The 22,966-nt window shown below is 32.1% G+C and overlaps 3 protein-coding genes across 4 annotated transcripts; 2 read left to right on the top strand and 1 right to left on the bottom strand.

The window, feature by feature from the left end:
* The first annotated feature begins 1,317 nt into the window (after nucleotides 1–1,317).
* Nucleotides 1,318–7,992, top strand: LOC145574905 (kinesin-like protein KIN-14N). Of its 2 annotated transcripts, none has more exons than XM_081632785.1 (17): nucleotides 1,318–1,466; nucleotides 2,038–2,337; nucleotides 2,987–3,131; nucleotides 3,230–3,339; nucleotides 3,421–3,540; nucleotides 3,642–3,845; nucleotides 4,243–4,452; nucleotides 4,543–4,620; nucleotides 4,882–5,028; nucleotides 5,103–5,241; nucleotides 5,353–5,462; nucleotides 5,977–6,138; nucleotides 6,267–6,472; nucleotides 6,745–6,826; nucleotides 6,913–7,017; nucleotides 7,111–7,215; nucleotides 7,472–7,992. In XM_081632785.1, exons 2-17 carry the CDS (start codon nucleotides 2,062–2,064, stop codon nucleotides 7,649–7,651), a joined length of 2,379 nt encoding a protein of 792 aa, XP_081488911.1. In that variant the 5' UTR covers nucleotides 1,318–1,466; nucleotides 2,038–2,061; the 3' UTR covers nucleotides 7,652–7,992. The 2 variants fall into 2 exon arrangements, with proteins under 2 accessions (XP_081488911.1, XP_081488912.1); XM_081632786.1 differs by having other exon boundaries at nucleotides 4,546–4,620.
* On the bottom strand, nucleotides 7,960–9,852 carry LOC145574906 (photosynthetic NDH subunit of lumenal location 3, chloroplastic-like). Its single transcript, XM_081632787.1, has 3 exons — nucleotides 9,487–9,852; nucleotides 8,315–8,601; nucleotides 7,960–8,227 (listed from the first exon to the last, which is right to left on the bottom strand). The coding sequence occupies exons 1-3, from the start codon at nucleotides 9,773–9,775 to the stop codon at nucleotides 8,129–8,131; spliced, it is 675 nt and encodes a 224-aa protein (XP_081488913.1). The 5' UTR covers nucleotides 9,776–9,852; the 3' UTR covers nucleotides 7,960–8,128.
* A 9,229-nt stretch (nucleotides 9,853–19,081) lies between these two features.
* On the top strand, nucleotides 19,082–22,268 carry LOC145574907 (transcription factor ILR3-like). The gene is made up of 5 exons (XM_081632788.1): nucleotides 19,082–19,408; nucleotides 20,543–20,605; nucleotides 21,125–21,202; nucleotides 21,361–21,523; nucleotides 21,613–22,268. Exons 1-5 carry the CDS (start codon nucleotides 19,257–19,259, stop codon nucleotides 21,874–21,876), a joined length of 720 nt encoding a protein of 239 aa, XP_081488914.1. The 5' UTR covers nucleotides 19,082–19,256; the 3' UTR covers nucleotides 21,877–22,268.
* The last annotated feature ends 698 nt before the right edge of the window (nucleotides 22,269–22,966 follow it).

Consider the following 22,966-nt stretch of genomic DNA (forward strand, 5'->3'; position numbering starts at 1 on the left):
GGAAATTAAAAGCTGAAGTGAACTGATTGGAACTAAACTGAACTGATTGGAGCTGAACTGAAATGAACTGAACTGAACTAAACTGAAATTAAGTAAATGTGAACAGGCCCTAATATCTCACCCTTCTTATTTTTTTTAAACCATACTAATATCTCACCTTAATAAGCAATCTTCATCCATTTTACTCGTATTAAAGTTGTATTGCACTTATTATTTATGGAGTAATTTTAAAAAATGTATTTGGTAGAAATTATTCATGTAAGTTTTACGGAGAGTAGCTGGGTAAGATATATGAATTCATTTACATTGCAAAATACACCTTAATACTAGCTTATTTACTTAAGATAAGCTCAATCTATGTGAGGGGTATTTATGTCATTTCACTACAAATAGTTATCTTGTGCAACATAAGTTCTACTACGTATGATTTGAGACATAATATAATATCAAAAAGCACAACATGACATGGACTTAGGGCTTGTTCAGCTTAATTTAATCCAGTTCAGTTTAGTTTGGCTCTTAATTTCCTTCACTCATAAAATATTCAATTCACTTCACTTCAACTCAATTTAGTAAATGTAAACAGACCCTTAGAATAAACACGACATGACATGCTACATATGTTAGTCTATGTCACCTTTTTTGTAAAACAAAGAAGCTGATAACACAACACGACATAACATATGACTCAAAACGACACAATACGGTCAAATAAGTGAAATTTGGTTTACATATTGGAGCACATTATGACACATTACACCACAAACACAACATCAATGATCTTGGAATGTGTTTGTGCTCAATTTCTCGCCCTTACTTTGAGTTTGATATTGAAATATCACATTTTTGAAATTTCAACAAGACATGTAGCGAGTGGGTTCAATCAAAATAAACCTAGCCAAATCCAAAGCACATGACACGAGCCACATAATGACACCTCTCATATCCATTTTTTCAAAGTGGTACATTACACCATCTATTATTTCTAATTACACAAAACAAATCTAATACGTGGAGTGAATTTTTTTAGCTAATCATCAATGTGGAGTGAATTTGAAAAAGGAGGATAGAACAAGACTTGAGTACGGAAATAGTATAAAAAAAATAAAATAGTACAAAAATACGAAATGTTTATCAATTTTATAATTTAAAAACTTTAGGATGAGATGATCACTCTTGTAGTTTACTGCTCACCTAAGCAAGCAACGGTTGCGATTCACATGATTGCTTTGATTACAATTTTTGACCCCACACCAACATAAAAATAGTAAAATCACTAATTTTTATTTTTTCAAAAAAAATATTTTAATTTTAGTTTCTAAAAATTTAATTTTTAGTTTCTCTCTCCTCCTAAAAGTTCAAACTTCACTCTGTCTCTCTCTCTACTTCTTCTTCTTCTTCTTCTTCTTCTTCTTCTTGGCTTCCTCTGCAAATCCCTCTTCTCCCTGACTCAAACCCTTATATTTGTAAGTTCCATTTTTGTTTATTTCTTTTAAAGTTTTTCTCTTTTTACTTATTTTGGAAATTCCTAGTAATTATTATTATGATTTATGAATATTAATGTGTCCCATTTTCTGCTTTTTTCTTAGCTCATTTTATGTAAATTTCATTGCATTTTCCTGGGTTTTTGTTTTACTGTTTTTTTAAAATTTATGAAACATTCAACTGAATTAATTATAATGAAAATGAGACTAGGTTTATTTCTTAATTTAAAAATAGTTCATTATCAATAGTCGTTGAGGGGTTAAATACTTAAATATATATATTATTATTATTAAAGTAAAGGTTTCTAATTTAATTTTGTGTGTTTTAATAATTCAAAAAACTGAATTATTCAAAATAATGGCTAAATTATAGATAATGGGGTTCAATCTATGGTAAAGTTATAATCTTTTGTGTTTAAATTTAAATTAACTGAAAAATTGAAAATTTCAAAACTTTGGCTAAAATATTGTTAATGGGTTGTCTTACATTATTTAATTAAACTGAAAGCAACAATTTTGTGCAATATTTTAATGATTTGGAGTTTTTGTATAGAAATGTATAGGTGGTAGATAGTATATGATGATGAAACTTCAGAATCAGTTTAACGGTGTTGGGATTGAGAGTTTGGAGCAGAGGAGAAGAGATAGTATGGTTGGACCTAGATCAAATGGCACCATTCGGCCCCGGCAATCGTTTTCCAATGGCCGCCGGGAATCGTTTGCGGCTAGCGCCCCGCCAAGTGCTCCCGGCAGCAATTCCGGTTCAGATGTTGGTGCTCTTGATTTTAACAAGGAAGATGTTGAGGTTTTGTTGAATGAGAGGATGAGAACCAAGAACAAGTTCAATTATAAGGTACTGTAGTATTTTAAAAATTGAAGAAATTGGGATTTATTGGTTAGTTTTTCAAGTGTTTTGTGTTTTGATTTAGTTTATCTGTGTAATCACTGTATTGCAATTAAGTGTTTGGTTAAGGTTTGAAAAGGGGGAACAGGTATGTGGGGTTCCCTCAATTTCAAATTTCCAAAAAATTTGCTAGGATTTATGAGGTTTTCTTATGTTTTAAACTTTATTTATAAAATTATAATATGAAATTAAATTATGTACCTTAGATTTACAGTTTATGGTTGAGGTAAGAAAAGAAATTACAAGCTTGTGGGGTTCACCCAAATTTAAATTTTCAACTGGATTTGTTGAATTTATTTCTGTTTTTCTGTGTTTCTTATGGTTATATATCTTACCTGTGTTATGTAATTTTAAGTACTGTAATCTTTTGGCTATGGTAAAAAAAAGGAAACAAGCTTGTGGGTTGTTTTTCAGATTTAAATATTTATATGAAATCTGGAATTTATGGGGCTGTGGCAATGTATTTTTGATGATTTTTTTTGTATCAGGAAATTTCTTTTTTTTTTTTTTTTGTTTGGTTTTGTTCATCATTCTCGTGTAGTCGTGTTCTTAATGAATTTTATTCTAATATGTTTTTGGCGAAATTGGATTACTTTAGGAGAGATGTGAACAAATGCTGGATTACATAAAAAGACTTCGGCTTTGTATCAGATGGTTCCAAGAGGTTGAAGGAGGGTATCTCTTAGAGCAAGATAATCTCCGGGAAATGCTGCAATCAGCTGAGATTAAATGCTCAGAGATGGGTATGATTGATTAGATATTGTATTATTTTATTGGGTTTGGTATAGTTTTGGAAGGCGAACAAATTATCTGATAAGAATTGGATGTTTTACCATTTTAGAGATGCTGATGCAAAACAAGGAGGAAGAATTGAATGCAATTATCATGGAGTTGAGAAAGAACTACAATTTGTTGCAGGATAAATGTGCAAAAGAGGAATCAGATAAGATGGTGAGCCCAAAATCAAATTAGCAGATGTCAAATATCATTGCTTTTCTTTGCGATTGTATTAAAGTTGATCACCATGATTAGGCATTGATGGATGACTTGTCAAGGGATAAAGAGGCTAGGATTGCTGCAGAAAGGTTGCAAACATGTTTGTCCGAAGACCTTGAAAAACTTCGTCAAGAACAGCAAACTTCCAATCAAAAGGTAAGCTGACAAATGGGTGATTCATTGTGCTGCTATTTCTTTTCTGGGACAGTCAACTGAATCAAGATGGTTGCTTTTCTGCGCCTGTGTGTTATGTGCAGATAGCTTCACTTAACGACATGTACAAGAGATTACAGGAATACAATACTAGTTTGCAGCAGTATAATAGCAAGCTTCAAACAGAACTTTCTACGGCCAATGAGACCTTGAAACGTGTTGAGAGTGAGAAAGCTGCTGTAGCTGAAAACCTCAGCACATTGAGGGGACAGTATAGCTCATTACAGGAGCAGTTGACTTCATCCAAGGTGAATAAGGATACATTTTTCTGCTACTCATTCATTTACAAGATCAGATAACATTGTGATCTGTCCATATCGAAGTTATACAAATTATGGTATCATAATCTACCAGACTTCAGTCATTGACCTATTTTCAATTAAAGTTCTGGCTTACATCATATTGGCCCCTATATCCCTTTGATATAGCAATGTCCCCTTAATTTTGTCTCTTCGGAGGCAAGAATAATGCCTGAATGCTGCTTTCTTTTGCACGCAAAACTCTTAAACTGAAGATGACATTCTCGTTATATTGCTTTATCTATAGGATTTCAATATTGAGCTGGGAGACTGTTATGTTTTGCTGACTTATATTAAAGATACACCTTTGGTTGTCTCATTTGGACTGCATCGATCATGTTAATAGGCATATCAAGAAGAGGCTGTCAGGCAAAAAGAGGCTTTAATTAATGAGGTGGGATGTCTAAGGACAGAGCTACAACAGGTTAGAGATGATCGTGATCGCCAATTATCACAAGTACAGACTTTGACAGATGAACTAAGCAAGTACAAAGACTTCACGGGCAGATCTGTTTCCGAGTTGGATTGCCTCACAGAGAAATCGAATGAATTAGAGGTCTATCACGCTAACACTTTGGCAGTTTGGCCACTTGTGAAATGCATCCCCCTCTTTGAGTTCTCACACTTTTATACTAATGTTTCCTAGCAGGCCAAGTGTTCGACGCAGAGTGACCTAGTCAGAACCTTACAAGATCAGTTAGCAGCTGCGCACAAAAAATTGCAGGTGATTAATCGCTCTTCTCTATCCTTGATGATACAATTGAATGATATGGCACTACTCTTTATAAAACAAGTGGGTGATATGGCACTGCTCACAGTAATCTGACTTAACGTTATCATTTACATTTTGTTTATGTACTTAGTACTCTATCCTTATTCCCTATGGAAAATTTCTGTATGCTCCCCTATAAAAATTTTGCTCTTTTGAGAGGGTACAGGAGGTCAAAATTATTTTTATTGAATGAATACTTTTTTGTGGCTTCAGATGAGTGATCTGTCTGCAACGGAGACAAGAAAGCAATACGAAGAGCAAAACATGATTATTTGTGACTTGCGGAATCGATTGGAGGATGCGGAGGTGAAACTTGTCGAGGGAGAGAAATTGCGTAAAAAGTTGCACAATACTATATTGGTACATCTCATTTCATGAACAATTTTGCTGCCATTGTCAAAATGCAGGATCACTTATATCATTTTTGTTTGCAGGAACTCAAGGGGAACATTCGTGTTTTTTGCCGAGTAAGGCCTTTATTACCTGATGAAGCTTCTAATACTGATACCAAAGTCATTGGTTTCCCCACAGCTATGGAAGCCTTGGGACGGGGAGTTGACTTGTTGCAAAATGGTATATTGAAGAATTATCTACAAAGTGTTCTTTTATGGTCAAATTATTTTTCTTTGGTATCTAGACAAGATCCTGAATCATTTGTGCTTCTTCTTTTACTTTTGTACGTAGGGCAAAAGCATTCCTTCATGTTTGACAAGGTATTTGTCCCTGATGCTTCTCAACAAGATGTATTTGTGGAGATCTCACAGCTTGTTCAGAGTGCACTTGATGGCTATAAGGTGAATATATTGAAATTTTCTTATACCTACGATATTTTGGATATTCAATGTCTTCCTTCACTAAGATAAAATATTCTTGGTACTTCTTTTGTCCTTAAATATTAGTCCACGATAAATTGGTGGTCTTTATTAAGGAATTGAATTGAAATTCCACCACCATCGTTTCACGGATTTTCATATCTCCACTACACCAATCTTGTTTCTCTTTAGAATCCTTAGTTGTGTCATTAGTCATTACCACTTATGGATACTGAAAAGTGGCTTTATTTTTGGATGGTACAATGGCATTATGGCATTGTAGCCTATTATTTTGAAAGAGGATAGTTCTGATCGATTACACAATGATTTACAGTTGTCCTTACTCCTATTTTGATGTTCACAAAATCTTTTTTCTGGAATCCTTGTACCATGCACTATGGCTTCTCTCATGTTACTTCAATTTGCGATTTTGGAAATTTGTTTAATTATACTGAACTATATACTTATGAATTCCTTTTATTACTTCTAATTTCAGGTATGCATTTTTGCCTACGGTCAAACTGGCTCAGGCAAAACGTTTACCATGATGGGTAATCCTGGAAACCCAGATAGAAAGGGATTGATTCCTCGATCATTAGAGCAGATATTTGAGACAAGACAGTCACTGAAAGCGCAAGGCTGGAAATATGATTTGCAGGTGAATAATGAATCTCTCTGATACATCTATGCTTGACATCATTATTTTTTTAAAGGAGGCATAAAGGTGAAGTACTGTCATTTGTGGATCACCAAGATTTACTCCTTATTTTACTCTTCTGATTGTAGGTGTCCATGTTGGAAATCTATAATGAGACAATCCGTGATTTGTTGTCTCCACATAAATCAAACTCATTTGATAATGGTACTCCTGGAAAACAATACACTATCAAACATGATGCAAATGGCAACACACATGTCTCTGATCTTACCCTAGTTGATGTTCGAAGCTCTAAAGAAGTCGCATATTTGTTGGATAAGGCTGCCCAAAGCAGGTAACTATCTTTTTTATGCTAAAACAGCGCATAATTATTTTACCATAAGCATTTTCTTTCTCCTCTTCCACAATGCTTTACTGCAATTAAGAATGGAAGAAGTTAAAAAAAATGTGCTACGAAAGTGAAAAGTACAAAGTTTTTCATCTTACCTACCCTCAAAAAACAAAAATGTCAAAGGCTTTTTATGAAGTTTCACTCATTGTGGAGAATTTTTTATGTTTTTGAGCTAAGGATCACATAATTACTATATTGTAAGTGGTTTCTTGCAGGTCAGTGGGCAAGACGCTGATGAATGAACAATCATCACGTAGTCATTTTGTTTTCACGTTACGTATATCTGGTGTCAATGAGGTATTTAAGATTTGACAATAGCCTAAATTATATCATATTGTTGTAGTGTTTAGCAGATTTACTGATTATGCACTTAATTTCCTTAGAGCACTGAGCAACAAGTACAAGGTGTACTTAACTTAATTGACCTTGCTGGAAGTGAGCGCCTTTCGAAGAGTGGGTCCACTGGAGATCGACTGAAGGAAACTCAGGTATTGCGTTACTTTCTAATCTGGAATGTGAAGTTATTGATTCATGATTGGGTTTGCATCTCAAAACAATATGGTTTTTTCTCTATTTATCAGGCCATTAATAAAAGCTTATCCTCTCTAAGCGATGTCATATTCGCTTTGGCGAAAAGGGAAGATCATGTGCCATTTAGAAACTCCAAACTGACGTATCTCCTACAGGTATGTGTTCTGTATCTTTTGTCACATAAAACATAGGTAGTGTAATATACCGATACTATATTATTTGTTGGATTGAATTCCAAAATGCGAAAAGGAATATTGAATGTAATTAGGATGCAAAGATGTTGCTTACGTTAAAAATTTTGTACGAATAAGGCATTCAGTAATGATTGTGACGATTGAATAATTTGGTCTAATACGAAGTATAAATTCAATGGATGGTGTTTTGATTATCATTTGCTCAATTGTGGAATAGCCTTGCCTTGGTGGGGACTCGAAGACCTTGATGTTTGTTAACATCTCTCCTGAAAACTCCTCGTTGGGAGAGTCATTGTGTTCGCTCCGATTTGCAGCCCGAGTTAATGCTTGTGAGATTGGAATTCCCCGGCGACAAACCAATATGCGGTCCTCAGATTCTCGTCTGAGCTATGGTTAATCTTCTGATCAAGATCAGCTTTGTTCCTGTGATACAGCAGGTTGTGCATTTTGTATTTTTCGTTGCTAATCTTCACCCTCTGAAGCGTAAAATAAAGACTAGAAGAGCAGGGAAAAACAAGGAAAGAAACATCGATCGATAATTCTAACGTAGGTGAGAAATGATTTTGTATAGTAGTTAGTATAAATGGAAATGTTGAATATGTAATTTCTGAAATTGGGGCTTCTGCTCAGTTGGATGTATTAATCATCATTTTAAACGTTACACTGAGGTTGATGTTTATTTTTTCTCCTCATGTGTATTTATAATTTTAATACTTATGTGAATCTGTTCATGTATTTTTACTCGAACCACTGATAAATATCAGTGATCTCTATCTTGCTTAGTACTCGTATCTTTGTTCTGTTCATTTCTCGGAAATTACTTGTACAATAACAGAACGAAGAAGAATGGAAGAAAAGTATCTGCAGAGTTGAGTTATGTAAATCTATCCATCACCTCCTGCAGGATGACTGTTGTGTTGTCGTAACAAGATTGTGTTCGAGCAAGGTCCTTCAGTTTTATAGCTTCTTGAATCTGCCAACATATTGATGAATCATAAATCTGTATTTCTTAGAATAAAATTGACAGTTGAGGTATGATTCTGTTTGGTTGGATAATTACTTTTTCGAAATTGTTGAAGAGTCGATTTGCAAGATCTGTGAGAGGCTGTTTATCATCGACGGGTGCAGCAGAGATGACCTTGTCGAAATCATAGTACATGAAAGTGCCCTTAAGACGGAGGTACTTTCGGACGTAGTTCAAAGTATCTTGGCCTATTAAATCTCCCAAAGCCATGAGATCAAAGGCATATTTTCCAAGCCTGTATGCACTTCCTTTTGTTCCAATGTTAGCCATGTAGAGTCCCTTCTTCAGAAATGATCTTGTTCCTGTTTCCTCATTGTATATTTCTGCAATACACAGCCAAGTTGGTTTTATGTACAGAGAAGACGGGACAAAGCTATCACATTGTCACAACCCCTTTCATATCACATTGTCACAATCCCTTTCACTCGTAGAGATGATGATATGATTTCATATGAAAGTATTATTTAAATTAATTTAGTCCGTTCTATCATATAATCATCAACAAGTGTCAGTTTGGAAAATCTACCCCCTAAATCATTAATGCTAAAAAACATGCGACAACTTTTACCCGACATCTTAAAATAGTATAAGACTACTAATTCTTGATATAAAGAGAGGAAATCGAAAAAGTTTTGAATCTCACTTGTCTGAACCTAGAAAAATTTATGTAGCCACATTTACTTGGACATTGCACATAAAATTCAAGCAGCATTGGACTTCTTGCATGGAATTGGCTTATATTGACCCCTTCATTTTTTCTGTCACCATCCTATATTCATATACAGCTTGAACTCATTATATCATATAATTATTGATTTATGAAATATGATTCTTAGTTGAATAGTTTGAATTTCTTAGTCTATTTGACGTCAATTTTTAATTAAACCAAATAATCAACTAATCATATTTATTTATATTTTGATTAGGTACTAACTAGTCGTTGTCTAAGAAGATCATGATTCTGCTTCTTAAACAAATGCTTAGTTCTTAAAAAACATTATCCTGGATTATGTCTTAGCTGAATTTATGTACATAGCTTATATGGGGCTAAGTAAGTCATAGCCAATCATCGAAATTTGATAAATATATAATCTAATCTCGAGTGTCTTTATTTTAATATTTCGCACTATAAAGTCAAAATACTCTCACACGTTCCTAAATATACACAATTTAGAAACAGAACAATCTTAAAGACCGCCAATACTTACTATTTTCGGCTGGACGTAATCCAGGAAGAGGGTAAGGGTAATCGAGCCACAACTTATTTTCCTCCTCAGCCAAAGAAGCATTATTAGTACCAAGTTGTGAAAGAAGAGCAACAGAAGCAATGCCAATAACAGACCTTCTTGAAGTATTTTGATGAAAATCCTCTAAATTTTTGGCATGGCAAATTATGTTACATGATTTTTTAGTAGGTGCCCTTAAAATGTAGGGAACCTTAGGAATGGCTGCTGGTAAACTTTCTGTGACACCATATAAGTTTCCCAATTGAGCCATGAGGTTGAGGATTTTTGAGTTGTGTATGAAGATTAGATGAAGTGGATGTAATCATCTTTGGACATTAGTTTGTTTCAAGTTTGTGAAGTTTTGGATGAGTTATTGTGTATTATTGACCACCCAAATTGATATACTTATTGAGGGTAGTTTAGTAAATTAAGTTTCAATATTACAAATTTTACATTTTTTTTTTGACAAAGATATTTTAAGCTTTCTAATACAAAATGTGTTGTGATTTCATGTTTTTTCTTTTTAATCTGTATTATTTTTAGCACAAGGAACATATATATTTTTTGAAGTTATGGCGGTTGTAATTAAAATTTTATTTTATACTAATTGCTATAATTTTAGAGCTAATTGTGATGTGTTCGGAATTTAAGAGAAATTTAGCAAGTTTATAAGCCTTACCATGTATAGAGGGGAAAATGTATAGGATGTATGAATCTAAGGGTCTGTTCAATTTAGCTTAATTTCAGTTCAGTTCAATTCACCTCCAATCAGTTCAGTTCAGTTCACTTCAGCTCCTAATTCCCTTCTCTCATAAAATATTTATTTCAGCTTAGCTCAGTTCAGCTCTAATCAGTTCGGTTCAGCTCAGTTCAGTAAATGTGAACAGATCCTAAGTATAATGACGAGATTGATGACTAATGAATTGGAACAAAATTGATGACTAATCGAATTGGAGCTAAACTCATCTTAACTCCCAATTCTCAAATTATACCTAATATATTAAAATCGTATTAACTGATAACCTAATTTAACATTTGACAAAAGTATTCATCAATTAAAATGTGGTAAATTATTGTATCATTTTGTAAGTCAAACTATCACCATCTCATCTAAAGTCTTCTTATGACGCTACATCTTAAACGCTTACACGTAAAGGCATTGCTCATTAACAGCTTGTTGCATTGAGATATTGTCATCAAGATTAATCATAAAAATAGCTAATTAAATTATTAATTAATTGATCATGAAAAGTAGCCTTATATTTTAAATACCCTTTTTCTAGTGCTGACAACTGAACCTAAAAACACAAAATCATTCACAAAATTAAAGCTAGCTTAAAGTAAACAAATGGTAGCAAACATAATAGATTTATTTATTAATTTAGGATACTTCCCATTCGTTTGGTCATTTGATAAAATGGATTAGTGATGTAAAACACTAATTATGTCAGTGGAGAAAAAATAATGGTCACATCAAATTTCCAAATGTAGAGATTACTTATGCATTAATTACTTAGATGATGTATTTGACAAATGATTAGAGTTTGATTACCAAATAAAGTTTTATAATATGAAAAAAGCCATGAATGAATTTAATTTTACACTATAGTTTTGGTACACTTTAGGTAAATGTCATTGTAGCCTTTGTAGGTAAATAATACTGCATATGATCACTAAGCATGTTAAGTTTGGTCGGATCTAAAATTGTAGGTTCCTAATTTAATCCAGCTTCGACGATTAGAGATTAATTATCTACACTTTTTTTTTTTAAAAAAAAAAAAAAAACTCCAATATTTTGAATTCTCAATCCGTCAAAAAATTGTGGTATGAATGTATATATTCAAGCTTGTAGGAGCTAACCCACAAGAGTTGTGGAATAGGGTTGTAGCTTTATCCAGCCCAGTCTAGTTGTGCATGTCTATTGATATGCATATACCCCTTCCATCAAATGTTCCATTTTTTTTGATTCATATGAGCCACAAGGGCGGGTACAACGGGGGGCGGGGAAATTCCAGCATATGCTGGGGGCAAGGATCGATCCCGTAACCTCGAGGTTACGAGATGGGAGTGCTACCATCAAGCCAACTCCACATCCTTATCAAATGTTCCATACTTGTCACACTAATATTATTGTAACTTAAATTGACAGAGTGACAATTGAATGAAAATGGAGATTATTATATGTGCAACATTCCAACAAATATATATATATATATAATGAAAAAGAATTGTCTTTATTTATTTGCATTTGCACCTTGATATAGAGACATAGGCCCTGTTTTTTTGAGCTTCTGGGCAGAGCATAGCAGAGCAGAGCAGGGGTCAGCAGAGCAGAGCAGATTTCAGGATAGCAGAGTAGAGCCGAGTCGAGCAGAGCAGATTTCAACATTATTATTAATACTATTATTAATGTTAATATTATTATTATTATTATTATTATTATTATTATTATTATTATTACTACTACTATTATTATTATTAGTATTACTATTATTATTATTACTACTATTATTATTATTATTATTAATACTATTATTAATGTTATTATTATTAATGTTGTTATTATTATATTATTACTATTATTATTAATACTATTATTAATGTTATTGTTATTAATGTTGTTGTTATTATTATTACTATTACTATTACTATTACTATTACTAAGTGCATATACCATTGATTTAGGTGAGTGAAAACATAAATATATGTATACCATATTTAACATATGTTAATAGTAGAAAGATAAAAGACAACGGTTTACTTATATTTATTTCACAAAAATTTTAAAATAAAATGATTTAATGAGTAATAATGATTTTACTTATAAATTTGTCTTAATCATATATTTTATAACCTAAATATAATAATGATATACAAAGTACTACTTGAAAACAACCTCTTTTTTTTAATTCTTAAATTGTATGGAAAGATTTGAAAAATAATTCAACTCAATGAACTAACAATCAATACCCACATACATATAGTATTTCTACACATTGTGATTCTAATATCAAATGTTTATAAAAGAAATTGTTATTAATTGTTATTATTATTATTTATTTTTTTGAAAGAATTGTTATAATTATTATAAATTATTAATTAATAATATTATTAAATATTAATTCTTAATAGTTTGAATTATTAAATATTAATAATGATAACTTTTATTATAAATTATTATTATGATTAATAAATATTAATTATCATTAATATTAATAATTATTAAATTATTTTATTAATAATTATTATAATTATTCAAAATAATAAATTATTATCATCAATACAATATTAATTATTATTATTATTCTTATTATTTATTATTATTTGAAAATAGAGCAGAGCAGAGCAGATTTGTTTTGAGCAGAGCAGAGGATAGCAGATTTGATTTGAGCAGAGCAGAGCAAAGCAGCTCTAAAGAACGGGGCCATAGTGTAGTGTAGTTCATGTACCGCCTTTAAAGATGATCGAGTTATCTTAATTTGTAAATCAATTTCCAATTTATCACCTAATGCTTTGTCACTTTGATCACCCTAAACATTTGTTCTCATCAAAACACTCAAATCCTATTAAGACATGCAATTAGTCTTAATAAGGGCTACTCAAATTTAATTTGACTATTATGAGTAAGCTATTCTTATAACTCAAATTTTAGATATAATGTTAATATCGAACTCAAATCATTACTAGCTTAGGCAAGAAAATGTGACAACTTTTTTCACTCATGTGTTTTATCTATTGAAAATGTGTACCGCCTATCATGTTTCATGTATATATCTATCACTGTGTGTGATAAACCTAAAACACATTTATTGAACCCACTAAACAAGTATAGTGGCATATATGAGGAGGAGCTCCTTTTAAAGATTGATGGTGATTAGACAAATAAACACACCAGCTAAAAAAGGATGGTTTTCAAAGGACAAATAAAATCTTCAAGGGTCAATTACAAAGAAGAATATATAAGATAGCTCCATGTAAATAAAGGATCATATCAAAAGAAGTTGTTCCCCATTATAAGTCTTTTCAATTTTAAGTAAATTCTTTCAACGTAATTTCAACTTTTTAGAACTATTTGGCAGTTTGGTTCGGATAAGTTTTTTTTTTTTTTTTTCCCCCTGCTATAATTAACATTAATTTCTATTGAAAATAGTGATAGATCTTGCTTGAGATATTCTAGATATTTTAATGAAGGCTAAACGTAAAAGAATCGTGACTTTTACTAATCTATAAATATACTAAAATAACAACCGCTGATGTTATCACTGTCTACGTGTCACTTTTTTATTTAATTTTTTCCCTCCAAAATGCAAGGATGATGTTATATTTTTTTATTTTCCTTTTTAAGCTACCCTATTTAACATTGTTTTGAAAATTATATTCCATCTGAATTTTAAATTTTAAATTTTAAATTTTGGGTTTTCTACATATTATGCTATTTAGTAATTTACGAGTTGTTAACAATAGTTAATAATATAATTTAATTGAAATTTTCTAATTAAATATGAAAATTATGCATTTTGGGGAATTGTATATTAATATATAATTAGAAATTAGTTAGGAAAATTAAGTAATTATTTTCTTTCATTATGTGTTAAAAGTCTATAATTCAATTCTTATTTTAAAATCGTGCATCGCACGGAGTTAACCTAGTTGTCAAATGATAATATTACCAAAAAAAATATCTTTCTTATAAAAGAAAAAAAATATATATATATATCTAGCCTTTTAAGAAGCTAAAAGTGATCCCTCTAGGTTTTCACCTTGGGAGGGTTTTTTTGGTTCCCTCTATGGTTTCCTCTTGGGAGGGTTTTTCTAGTCTCCATTGTTAGATTTTTTCTGTTTTTTTTTTAAGTTCTCCTTCACTCTTTTCTAAATTAGTATATTGATTTACACATGTTTTTAGAAAAAGTAAGTATTAATAACATTGATCTACATGCGTATTTTTTCATAAATTTCTAAATTTGTACTTCATACAGTTTTAGAATTAATGCTTATACGCAGCTCTTAGGAGGGCTGCATGTAGCATTACCTATCCCGAACTCCTTAATAATCACTTGACTTTAGTTATCAAAACAAAAATTTGATGATGATGATATCATTACTCCTTATAATTATATCTAGTCTTAATATGCACCAATTTTTATATGTGGTTGGCCACACCGTGTGACCGAGGTTACTTATTTTAGGGTTACTTATTCAGAAATTACTCGATCGGTCAAGGGTTACTCAGTTGGGATTTACTTATTTAGGGGTTATTCGGTCGATCAGGGGTTACTCTCATACAGAAAAGGTGCTAACCGAATGAGTAAATTTATAATTAGTAAGCCATGGCCAACTGAGTAATCCCTTAATAAGTAATCCAGGTGAAAACGCGCTAACCAACTAAGTAATCCCAGAATATATAAGTAACCCTTGACTAACTGAATAACCCTTATAAGGAACCCCGACCATATAGTGTGACCAGGTACACAGAAAAACCACCGCTTAATGTAGTTGTAAGAGTTTTGATTAGATTATTGATTCGAATTGATATATTAGTTCGATCATATAGTCATATTATCCAATGTTGGAGCGAAGGTTTGATTTTTAAGAAACTAGTCTCAAGTAATTTTAAACGTACTTTTAAATTGAAAAAACTATATCCCCCCTCCCCCCTGTATCTCAAATCAACGTACCATCACAACAATCATGCACAACCACGAAGGCCTCAAGGGTGGTTACTTTTAAATTTGCTGGTTACTTTAGATTTTAGAATACTTTGAGACAATTCCAACATAAAATAACTTTTTTTTTTTGGTTAATTGAAAGTGTGGCAAAGGAAGCCAACATCGGTGTGTTGCTAAACCAATTGTTAGACATAATAATATGTAGATATTATTTGTCCATAATATTTACATATAATCATGTCTAACAATAATACACTAGTGTTAGACATAATAATATGTAAATATTAATATATTATTTGTCCATAGTTAATGTTCCTTGTCACAACAAAATTCTCAGGGTGCCCTTCTTATATTTTCTTTATTTATTATACTTGCATATTTGGAATAAGCCAAAGACACTCATCCTTTTGATAAGCCAAAGACGACACTCATCCTTTTAATTGGTCTTTCAATCCCATACCTGGGGCCTAGGGCTTGAGTCTTGGTTAATACTTCCTCCATTTGTTTTTAGGTGATATCGTTTGATTTTTACACTATTTACATTTGACTCGCTTTTGTGACTTATAAATATAATAAAATATAATCATGTGAGATCTTATTTGAATCGTTATGTATATTTTATTAATATACACTTTTTATAATTTTACAATATTGATAATTGAAGTTATTAAGCGTTAAAAACATGCATTGGCAAGCGTGATAATAGAAATGTGTCAACTAAAAAAAAAACAGAGGAAGTATATAAATTGTATTATTCTCAAATAGACATTGGAAACGAGTTTTAAACTTACATGTTAATTGTAGTACATCATTTCATATCTTCTCAACTTTTTTGAGATGATTGATCGAAAGTGGTAGATGTATTATACTTTCTAATTAATCAATCATAGGTTTTAACTATCAGTTTAAACTTTTATTTGAGTTGTCCTTTAACAAAAAGACTTATGTCTACTTATTAGCGTAGTAATTTATATGAAATCCTTAATGTTTACAAGAATAAATAAAGTAGGTAGTTTGTACTTTAGCGCAGATAATCCAGACATGAACTCATGTTATAATATTCTCATTCTCTCTAATACATGATGTTTTCACGGACTTGTTTAAAAAGCTAATCGATCATATCTTTGAAAAAATGCATAATTTGATTTACTCCATTTTGTAGAGGTTAATGCTATTTGACTGCAACTTGAAACAAGTCTTGGCATCTTCTTAAGTAAAGAAGAATCAAGTTCCAATTTAAACGGACCACATGCTAAGAGAACTTGTGCACATAAAATAGAAACAATCAAACGAAAACGATGTATGATGTATGTGACTATGTGAGAGTGTGTGACACATACTTTAAGCCACTAAATCGCATAAATAAATAAACATTATCACCCTTTTTGTATTAATATAATCATTTGATGGCCAATAACTTGTTTTTATTTTTGTGACTAAATTTTCAGCTTGTGTTATCCTTCCACTTTCATTATTTGTTTTTCAACTCTAATTCACAAAAAGAGTAAATGTGCACTTACTTGTATTATTGTCCCTACAAGATTATTCTATGGCTCTTTACATCCTTTTAACATAGTCCGACCCTTTCCTTCTCTTATTAGCTAGTGAAAGGTAGGGAAAATAATCTTACAACAAGGTTTTGTTTGGATGGATGATATTACATTAGGCTCCACTTAAAAGGGTTTTTTTTTTCAAATGAAATTGAGAAATAATGTAAGAAGTCATATATAGAGGTGTTTTGTGTACAAATGCAACTTCTATATTCCTATAAGATAATAAGATTGATCCGTACCTGATTAATCAAATCAAATTATCTGATTTGGACTCAAGTTGTACTTGAATTAAGATAACTCGATTATGATTGATCTTATTGAAATTGACCTCAAAGCATATTAATGGTTGTTGATTCAATATACACATGCAATATAACTTGGAGTATCATTTTGTAATATCAGTATAATTAAGAACTTTATAAACTATCTTCATTAGTTTTTAGTTGTAAGAAAGGGGTTTTATTTGTGAAACATGAAAATTTCCTTTGTTGCAACTAAAAATTAACGAAAGTAATATGCAAAGTTGAGAATAGACCTAAAAAAGCTAAAACTTACCTCCTCCTCCTTATTAAAGTATATACGGATTATAATAGCTTATACTGTCTTGTAATGTGGATTGATTGGATTGGGTTCGAATGTGATGATTTGACTTTTGGTTGATTTTTGGTCAAGTAATTTTGGGTTCAAGTCCATCAAAATTTGTTCAAACCCAAAGCATTTTGGGTTAAATGCATAAAGGATTTTAAGATACCTTTTTTGTATGTCAAGTTTTGTGCAACGCAATGCATATGTAACTATCCTTTCTCCCAACAAGATATACAACCATGTGTCACTGTGCAAGATATTGCATATGTAACCCTATCTCAACAAGACATACAATCATATGTCATGTATAACAATTTTTAATAAAGTAATTCATACAAAGATATGGGCTTATTAACAGTGGAATAGTAGGAGTGATTGTGTCAAACCTCATCCGACTAATTCGATTTGAAACCGGTCAAAAAAATACCCGATTCAAATTTTGAATCGCATGGACAATAATATAGCATGACTCAAGTTTAGAATATACTCAATCCGACCTGACCTCACCAAACCCAATCCGAACACCTGAATTGACACCTCTAGTTATATACAAAAATACAAGTAAAAGCAATTTGAATCAATATGATTAAAAATTACCTTAATTATTTTTTGTTTTTTAGTGTTTACCAGATAGGTTTAATTTGTGAGCATTTAGTTAGGAGAGAAATAGAATCATTCAATTTACCTATTTGAGTTTGGGTCAATTAATTTAATTCATATAGCTTTCATCATATCATATAATATAGACCAATTTCAAGATTTATAACCATATCTATTTTTAAAACATGTCAATTTAGGTTAAGTCAATTCCAGTATAAGATTAGGGTCATTGCATATATAAACATGGGTCCTAGAAGGCTAGAATTCACATCAAATCATTTTTGCAATGTCTTCAATAAATTATACCTAACGAAACTAACTCATCATATAAGACTTGCACGAACTGAACTTGACTTAGGCTCAAAACAAAATGAATAAAAATTTACATGGATTGAAATTGCTACATCTTGAATGATATCATATACTTCCTCCATTTTTTTTCATTGCACCATTTGCCATTTTACGCTTGCCGATGCAATACTTTGGCCATTAATACCTTTAAATATTCTTAAGTAAAAATTATAAATATTTGATATTTGAAAATTAATATAGACGTTGAGATGAATCTTACGAGATCCCACATGACTATGTATTTCTTTAAGATAAATCACAAAATATGGTCAAAAGAGGTTGTGTGAATAGTGTAAAATCCCAAATGGTGCAATTAAAAAAAACGGAGAAAGTATAACTGAAATTGATTTGTTCTAGTTAGCTTATCATCAACAAACTTGAAAAAGACCTAATCGGATCCAAATTAGACTTATATCCGAATCTACCCAACTCGTAATCAACCCAAAACCCTTCTCACCCAAATACAACCCATTTTAAATGAATCTATCCTATATCTGATCTAAACGAACTGTTTACCACCTCTGCTTTGTACACTAGGCGAGTAGAGAAGGAAAGATATGTAAAATTGATAGGTTAAAATTGATAGATAGGTTGGGTTAGTAGAGTAAGCCCATGTACATGAGTAGAACACGCTCACACAATCACACCCAAAGAAGAAAGAAGGTTCCTCTTTTTAAAGATAGTGAAATCTTTGATTATTGGTTGATGCTTCTTGGAATCTCCAAAAAAAACAATTCCTCCAAAAAATTTCACTCTTTTTATCAATTGTCACAGATTCTCAGTTCTCACCCTCTTTTTTTGACACTTCCAAAAAAAATTTAACTACAAAAAATAAAAACAGTTGTATTTTATTAAAAATAAAAGAAAAATATATCCTCTCTCTTCCACCGCTTTCTCTCTCCACCCTACCCCCGAAAATCCCTCTCTTTCTCTCTCTATTCTCGCCGGAAAATTCCGACCCAATTTTTACGGGAATTTCCCGGCAATTTTACCGGAGATGGTGTCCCATGAAAACCCTAATTGGTTGTATGATTATTCTTATATAGATGATATCCAGATCTCTGTTCCTGATTGTAACTTTTCTGTCCCTAATTCTGCCTTCAATAATTGTCAATTGCAGCAAGCTTTGAATGTTCCATTTAATGTCAGGTAATTTCCCTTTATTTTTTGTTGTGTATGTAATTTAATTTTTGGGGGAATTTCATGTGATTTTTTTTTTTTTTTTTTTTTTTTTTTTTGTGAGGCTAGGGTTTTCAATTTTGACCCCACTTTATGATTTTGTGAATTATGTGGCTAAAAATTAAAATTTTGGGGAATTTGTGAATTTCCCATTATTTTTTGAGGAATGAATTATATGGGTTTTTATTTTAATTTGATTGTGCTCTTTTAATTGAATTTTTGGATTCTCTTTTCCTCTGTTGGAATCTGGTGAATATATGATTAGGGTTTGTGTTTTTTGGATTATATTTCGATTTTTCATGTACTTTTGTTGAATTTGCAACGTGCATATATTAGTGTCAGTCTTGATTATGATTTTATTGAACATTATTGTATAAAGTTTTTTTTTAATGCATCAATGAAGGATAGTTGAATGAAGTTTGGTAATGTTTTGTGTATACTTGTGATTTTTAAAGTTGTTCATTAATACTAGTGAATTGTGGCGCTATCTTAATATTTATCCACCATCTCTTGTTCGAGTTTGAGGTGATGCTTCATACATTTTGTGAGTTGGTAATATAGGAAGAAACCATCAATATATTTTATGAAGTGCATTGCTGAATGAATGAATGGTTAAGTAAAACAGGTGGAGTTGTTTGGGGAGATCGAATACCGGGACCCGAGAAAATTAGGTGAAGAGTATTAAATTTAGAATTTAGATGGGATTATGGAGGTGCAATAAGTTGTGTGATTTTTGATGTCTAAAAATTGTTCCTGTGGCGATGATTCAGGAATCCTTGCTATTACTTTGATGTTTAGATTGTGGAGTTACAATGTAAGGATTCCATTGTGCACAGTTGCACACCTTAAGCCAGGATGAAGAGCTCAATACTGGGATGAGTTGGGATTCTGCATTGGGATAAAAATTTCCTTGTATTACTTTTAATGCTAAATCCTGGGTGTGATTAGTTACTTTTATTTTGTGGTTTTCTATGCAAACATGACACAACTGATAATTAACTCATAGTTTTTCTATATTTTAATTAAGTATTCTTTGGGATCACACTCTCTAATGTCAATACATAATATCAGTATTTTCTTATACTTGCTCCTTGTTTATCTCAGTGCGGACATAGATGGAACTTATGGTGATTCAGATGTCCCCAAGGAGAACAACTCAAAAAAGAGGTACGCTTTATGTTCTTTTTATTTCATTTTGCAGTCTTTTTCTTGGACCTTTATTATTTAGTTCTGCAGCTACTGATTATGGCGAAAAAAGAGTTCAATAGAGTTATGTGACTTAGTACTTGGAAGATCTATTCAAAATGTGCTAAGTTGGAGAGATTAAGAATGAATCAATCTGGCAGAACCTTTGTTCTTGGACTGTGAGCTTGTGAGAGATTGTGGCCTTGTTGATTTTTGGTCCTTCTTTCAGGTTACTGCCGTTGTGTTTATTGTCAAGACATGAAAAGTGGCTTTTATTTTGATCAATAAATAATAATTGAGTATCAATCTGCATAATGTGGTAGGGCTTAAAAGATATTTAATCATACTACATCACTTTCCATCATATTCAATTTATATTCGTAAGAACTCGCTACATTTATGCATTGGGTGCCTCATGTGAGGCATTAAGGGAATGTTGTTGTGTTGAGGTATGTTTTTATTGGTAATGTTAGTAAAATCATATCATGTTCCCTATTACAGGGGAAGATCAGAATCATGTGCTCCATCTAGCTCCAAAGCTTGCAGAGAGAAGGCACGTAGAGACCGACTTAATGACAAGTTAGTTCTCCTTCCTTCTATATAGTTTGTCAGATTAATCGGTTTGCACTGTTTATAGATACGGCTTTTTATTAGAATTGCTCGTAGCAGGATACACAATAGGTACTTATTGTTGCTTTGCATGTGTTAATGAAATAATGTTGTATGTCTATGTGTAGGTTTATGGAATTAGGTGCAATTTTGGAACCTGGTAGAACTCCCAAGACTGACAAGGCAGCCATTTTGAGTGATGCTGTTCGAATGGTGACACAGTTAAGGAGTGAGGCCCAAAAGTTGAAGGACTCGAATTCGAATTTACAGGAAAAGATAAAGGAATTGAAGGTCTGTGTTGACTATCAGTTTTTGCTTAGCATTGTAAATTTATAAGATCTTTGCAAAATGATACTAAGTTTGTTTATTGTCCTCCTTAGACTGAGAAGGTTGAACTCCGTGATGAGAAGCAAAGGCTGAAGGCTGAGAAGGACAAGCTAGAGCAGCAATTGAAGACCATGAACACCCAGCCAGGATATCTCCCCGCCCCAACTGCTATCCCTGCTTTTGCTCCACCAACTCAAGCTCCAGGAGGCAAGTTGGTACCCTTCATGGGATACCCGGGGGTTGCTATGTGGCAGTTCATGCCTCCAGCTTCAGTCGATACATCTCAGGATCACGTGCTTCGCCCACCAGTGGCTTAATTGGATATGTCATTAGTCCTTTGTTCAGGATTACTATCATCACCTCTTGATTTTCTCCTCCCTCCCTTTTTTTTTTCTCTTCTTTTCAGGGTCCTTTGTCAATTTGCCATTTGACTGTGCACTACTTTTGTGCTGAAGTCTACTAACAAACTACATTGATGGAATGTGGAATGTGGAATGTGTATGTGAACAGTGGAACTTCAATGAAAATGCCGCTTCTGGTGGTTGAAAATGAAATTGTAAATGTCTGATTAGTATTGCTTCCCTGTTTAGCCATCTTGTAAATCGGTTCTTCTGCCCCCTTGACTCCTAGTCTCAGGTTTACCTAGGTCTCATTTGATTGGATGTAAGCGACTTTATGAAAATTTTAAGGCCTTTGGAAGGACGAGAAATTGCAATGTCTTGTTCACTTGCTTTCATGGAATAAGTTTTTCCTTTGGTACACAAGTGTTGCCATTGTTACTTGGTAATATGTGGCAGTGGTCTTATTTGGCAATAAGTTGTTGACTTTTATTTAGCTGGTTTGACTAGTTGGTATCATCAAAGATTTTATAAGCAATGTTAGTCAATGGCCAACTCTTAGCTGTTTATATGATAAATAATCAACATTAGGATAATGCTATCAAAAGTCAATGTTTAAAGGTGGTTGTTGCCTTAAACAACAGTATTCTCATTTTAGTAAGAGATTTGCTTTTTTGTATTATTAGATTTTCTTGTATCAAATGTATTTACTCTAATTTTGGCTGTTTGATCACATGAAAAAAGTCAAAACACGAAAATAGTAATGAATTACTTGTATGGTCATATTCGTATATGATAGCTATTCATATTGTTATTTAGAAAGTTTGTAACTTTATCTAAGAACAAGCCTTGTTTGTAATTTTAATGTTAGGTGGAACACAAATTATGCAATTTTTATGGGTCTTTTTCAAAAATGGAAGATGAGGTTATTGTTAAAAAGTATGGTTTGATGATTCATTGAATCGCCATTGAAGCTCCATAATAGGATTAGGACATTATGACTAAGACAAATGGTAGCAAATGATTGGTAAGCACGCGTAAAAGTTGCCTATGCAAGAAACCAAATTGT

This window comes from Chenopodium album, chromosome 13 (assembly GCF_948465745.1).
Source record: "Chenopodium album chromosome 13, dcCheAlbu1.1, whole genome shotgun sequence".
Taxonomy (NCBI): domain Eukaryota; kingdom Viridiplantae; phylum Streptophyta; class Magnoliopsida; order Caryophyllales; family Amaranthaceae; genus Chenopodium; species Chenopodium album.

Coding starts and splice junctions, on each gene's coding strand:
- LOC145574905 (XM_081632785.1), top strand. CDS start 2,062: ATGATGATGAAACTTCAGAATCAGTTTAACGGTGTTGGGATTGAGAGT. Junction 4,453..4,542: donor AGAAATCGAATGAATTAGAG/GTCTATCACGCT, acceptor AATGTTTCCTAG/CAGGCCAAGTGTTCGACGCA. Junction 6,473..6,744: donor GATAAGGCTGCCCAAAGCAG/GTAACTATCTTT, acceptor GGTTTCTTGCAG/GTCAGTGGGCAAGACGCTGA.
- LOC145574906 (XM_081632787.1), bottom strand. CDS start 9,775: ATGGCTCAATTGGGAAACTTATATGGTGTCACAGAAAGTTTACCAGCA. Junction 8,602..9,486: donor ATTACGTCCAGCCGAAAATA/GTAAGTATTGGC, acceptor TGTGTATTGCAG/AAATATACAATGAGGAAACA. Junction 8,228..8,314: donor TCTTCAACAATTTCGAAAAA/GTAATTATCCAA, acceptor ATATGTTGGCAG/ATTCAAGAAGCTATAAAACT.
- LOC145574907 (XM_081632788.1), top strand. CDS start 19,257: ATGGTGTCCCATGAAAACCCTAATTGGTTGTATGATTATTCTTATATA. Junction 19,409..20,542: donor AATGTTCCATTTAATGTCAG/GTAATTTCCCTT, acceptor TGTTTATCTCAG/TGCGGACATAGATGGAACTT. Junction 21,524..21,612: donor AAAAGATAAAGGAATTGAAG/GTCTGTGTTGAC, acceptor TGTCCTCCTTAG/ACTGAGAAGGTTGAACTCCG.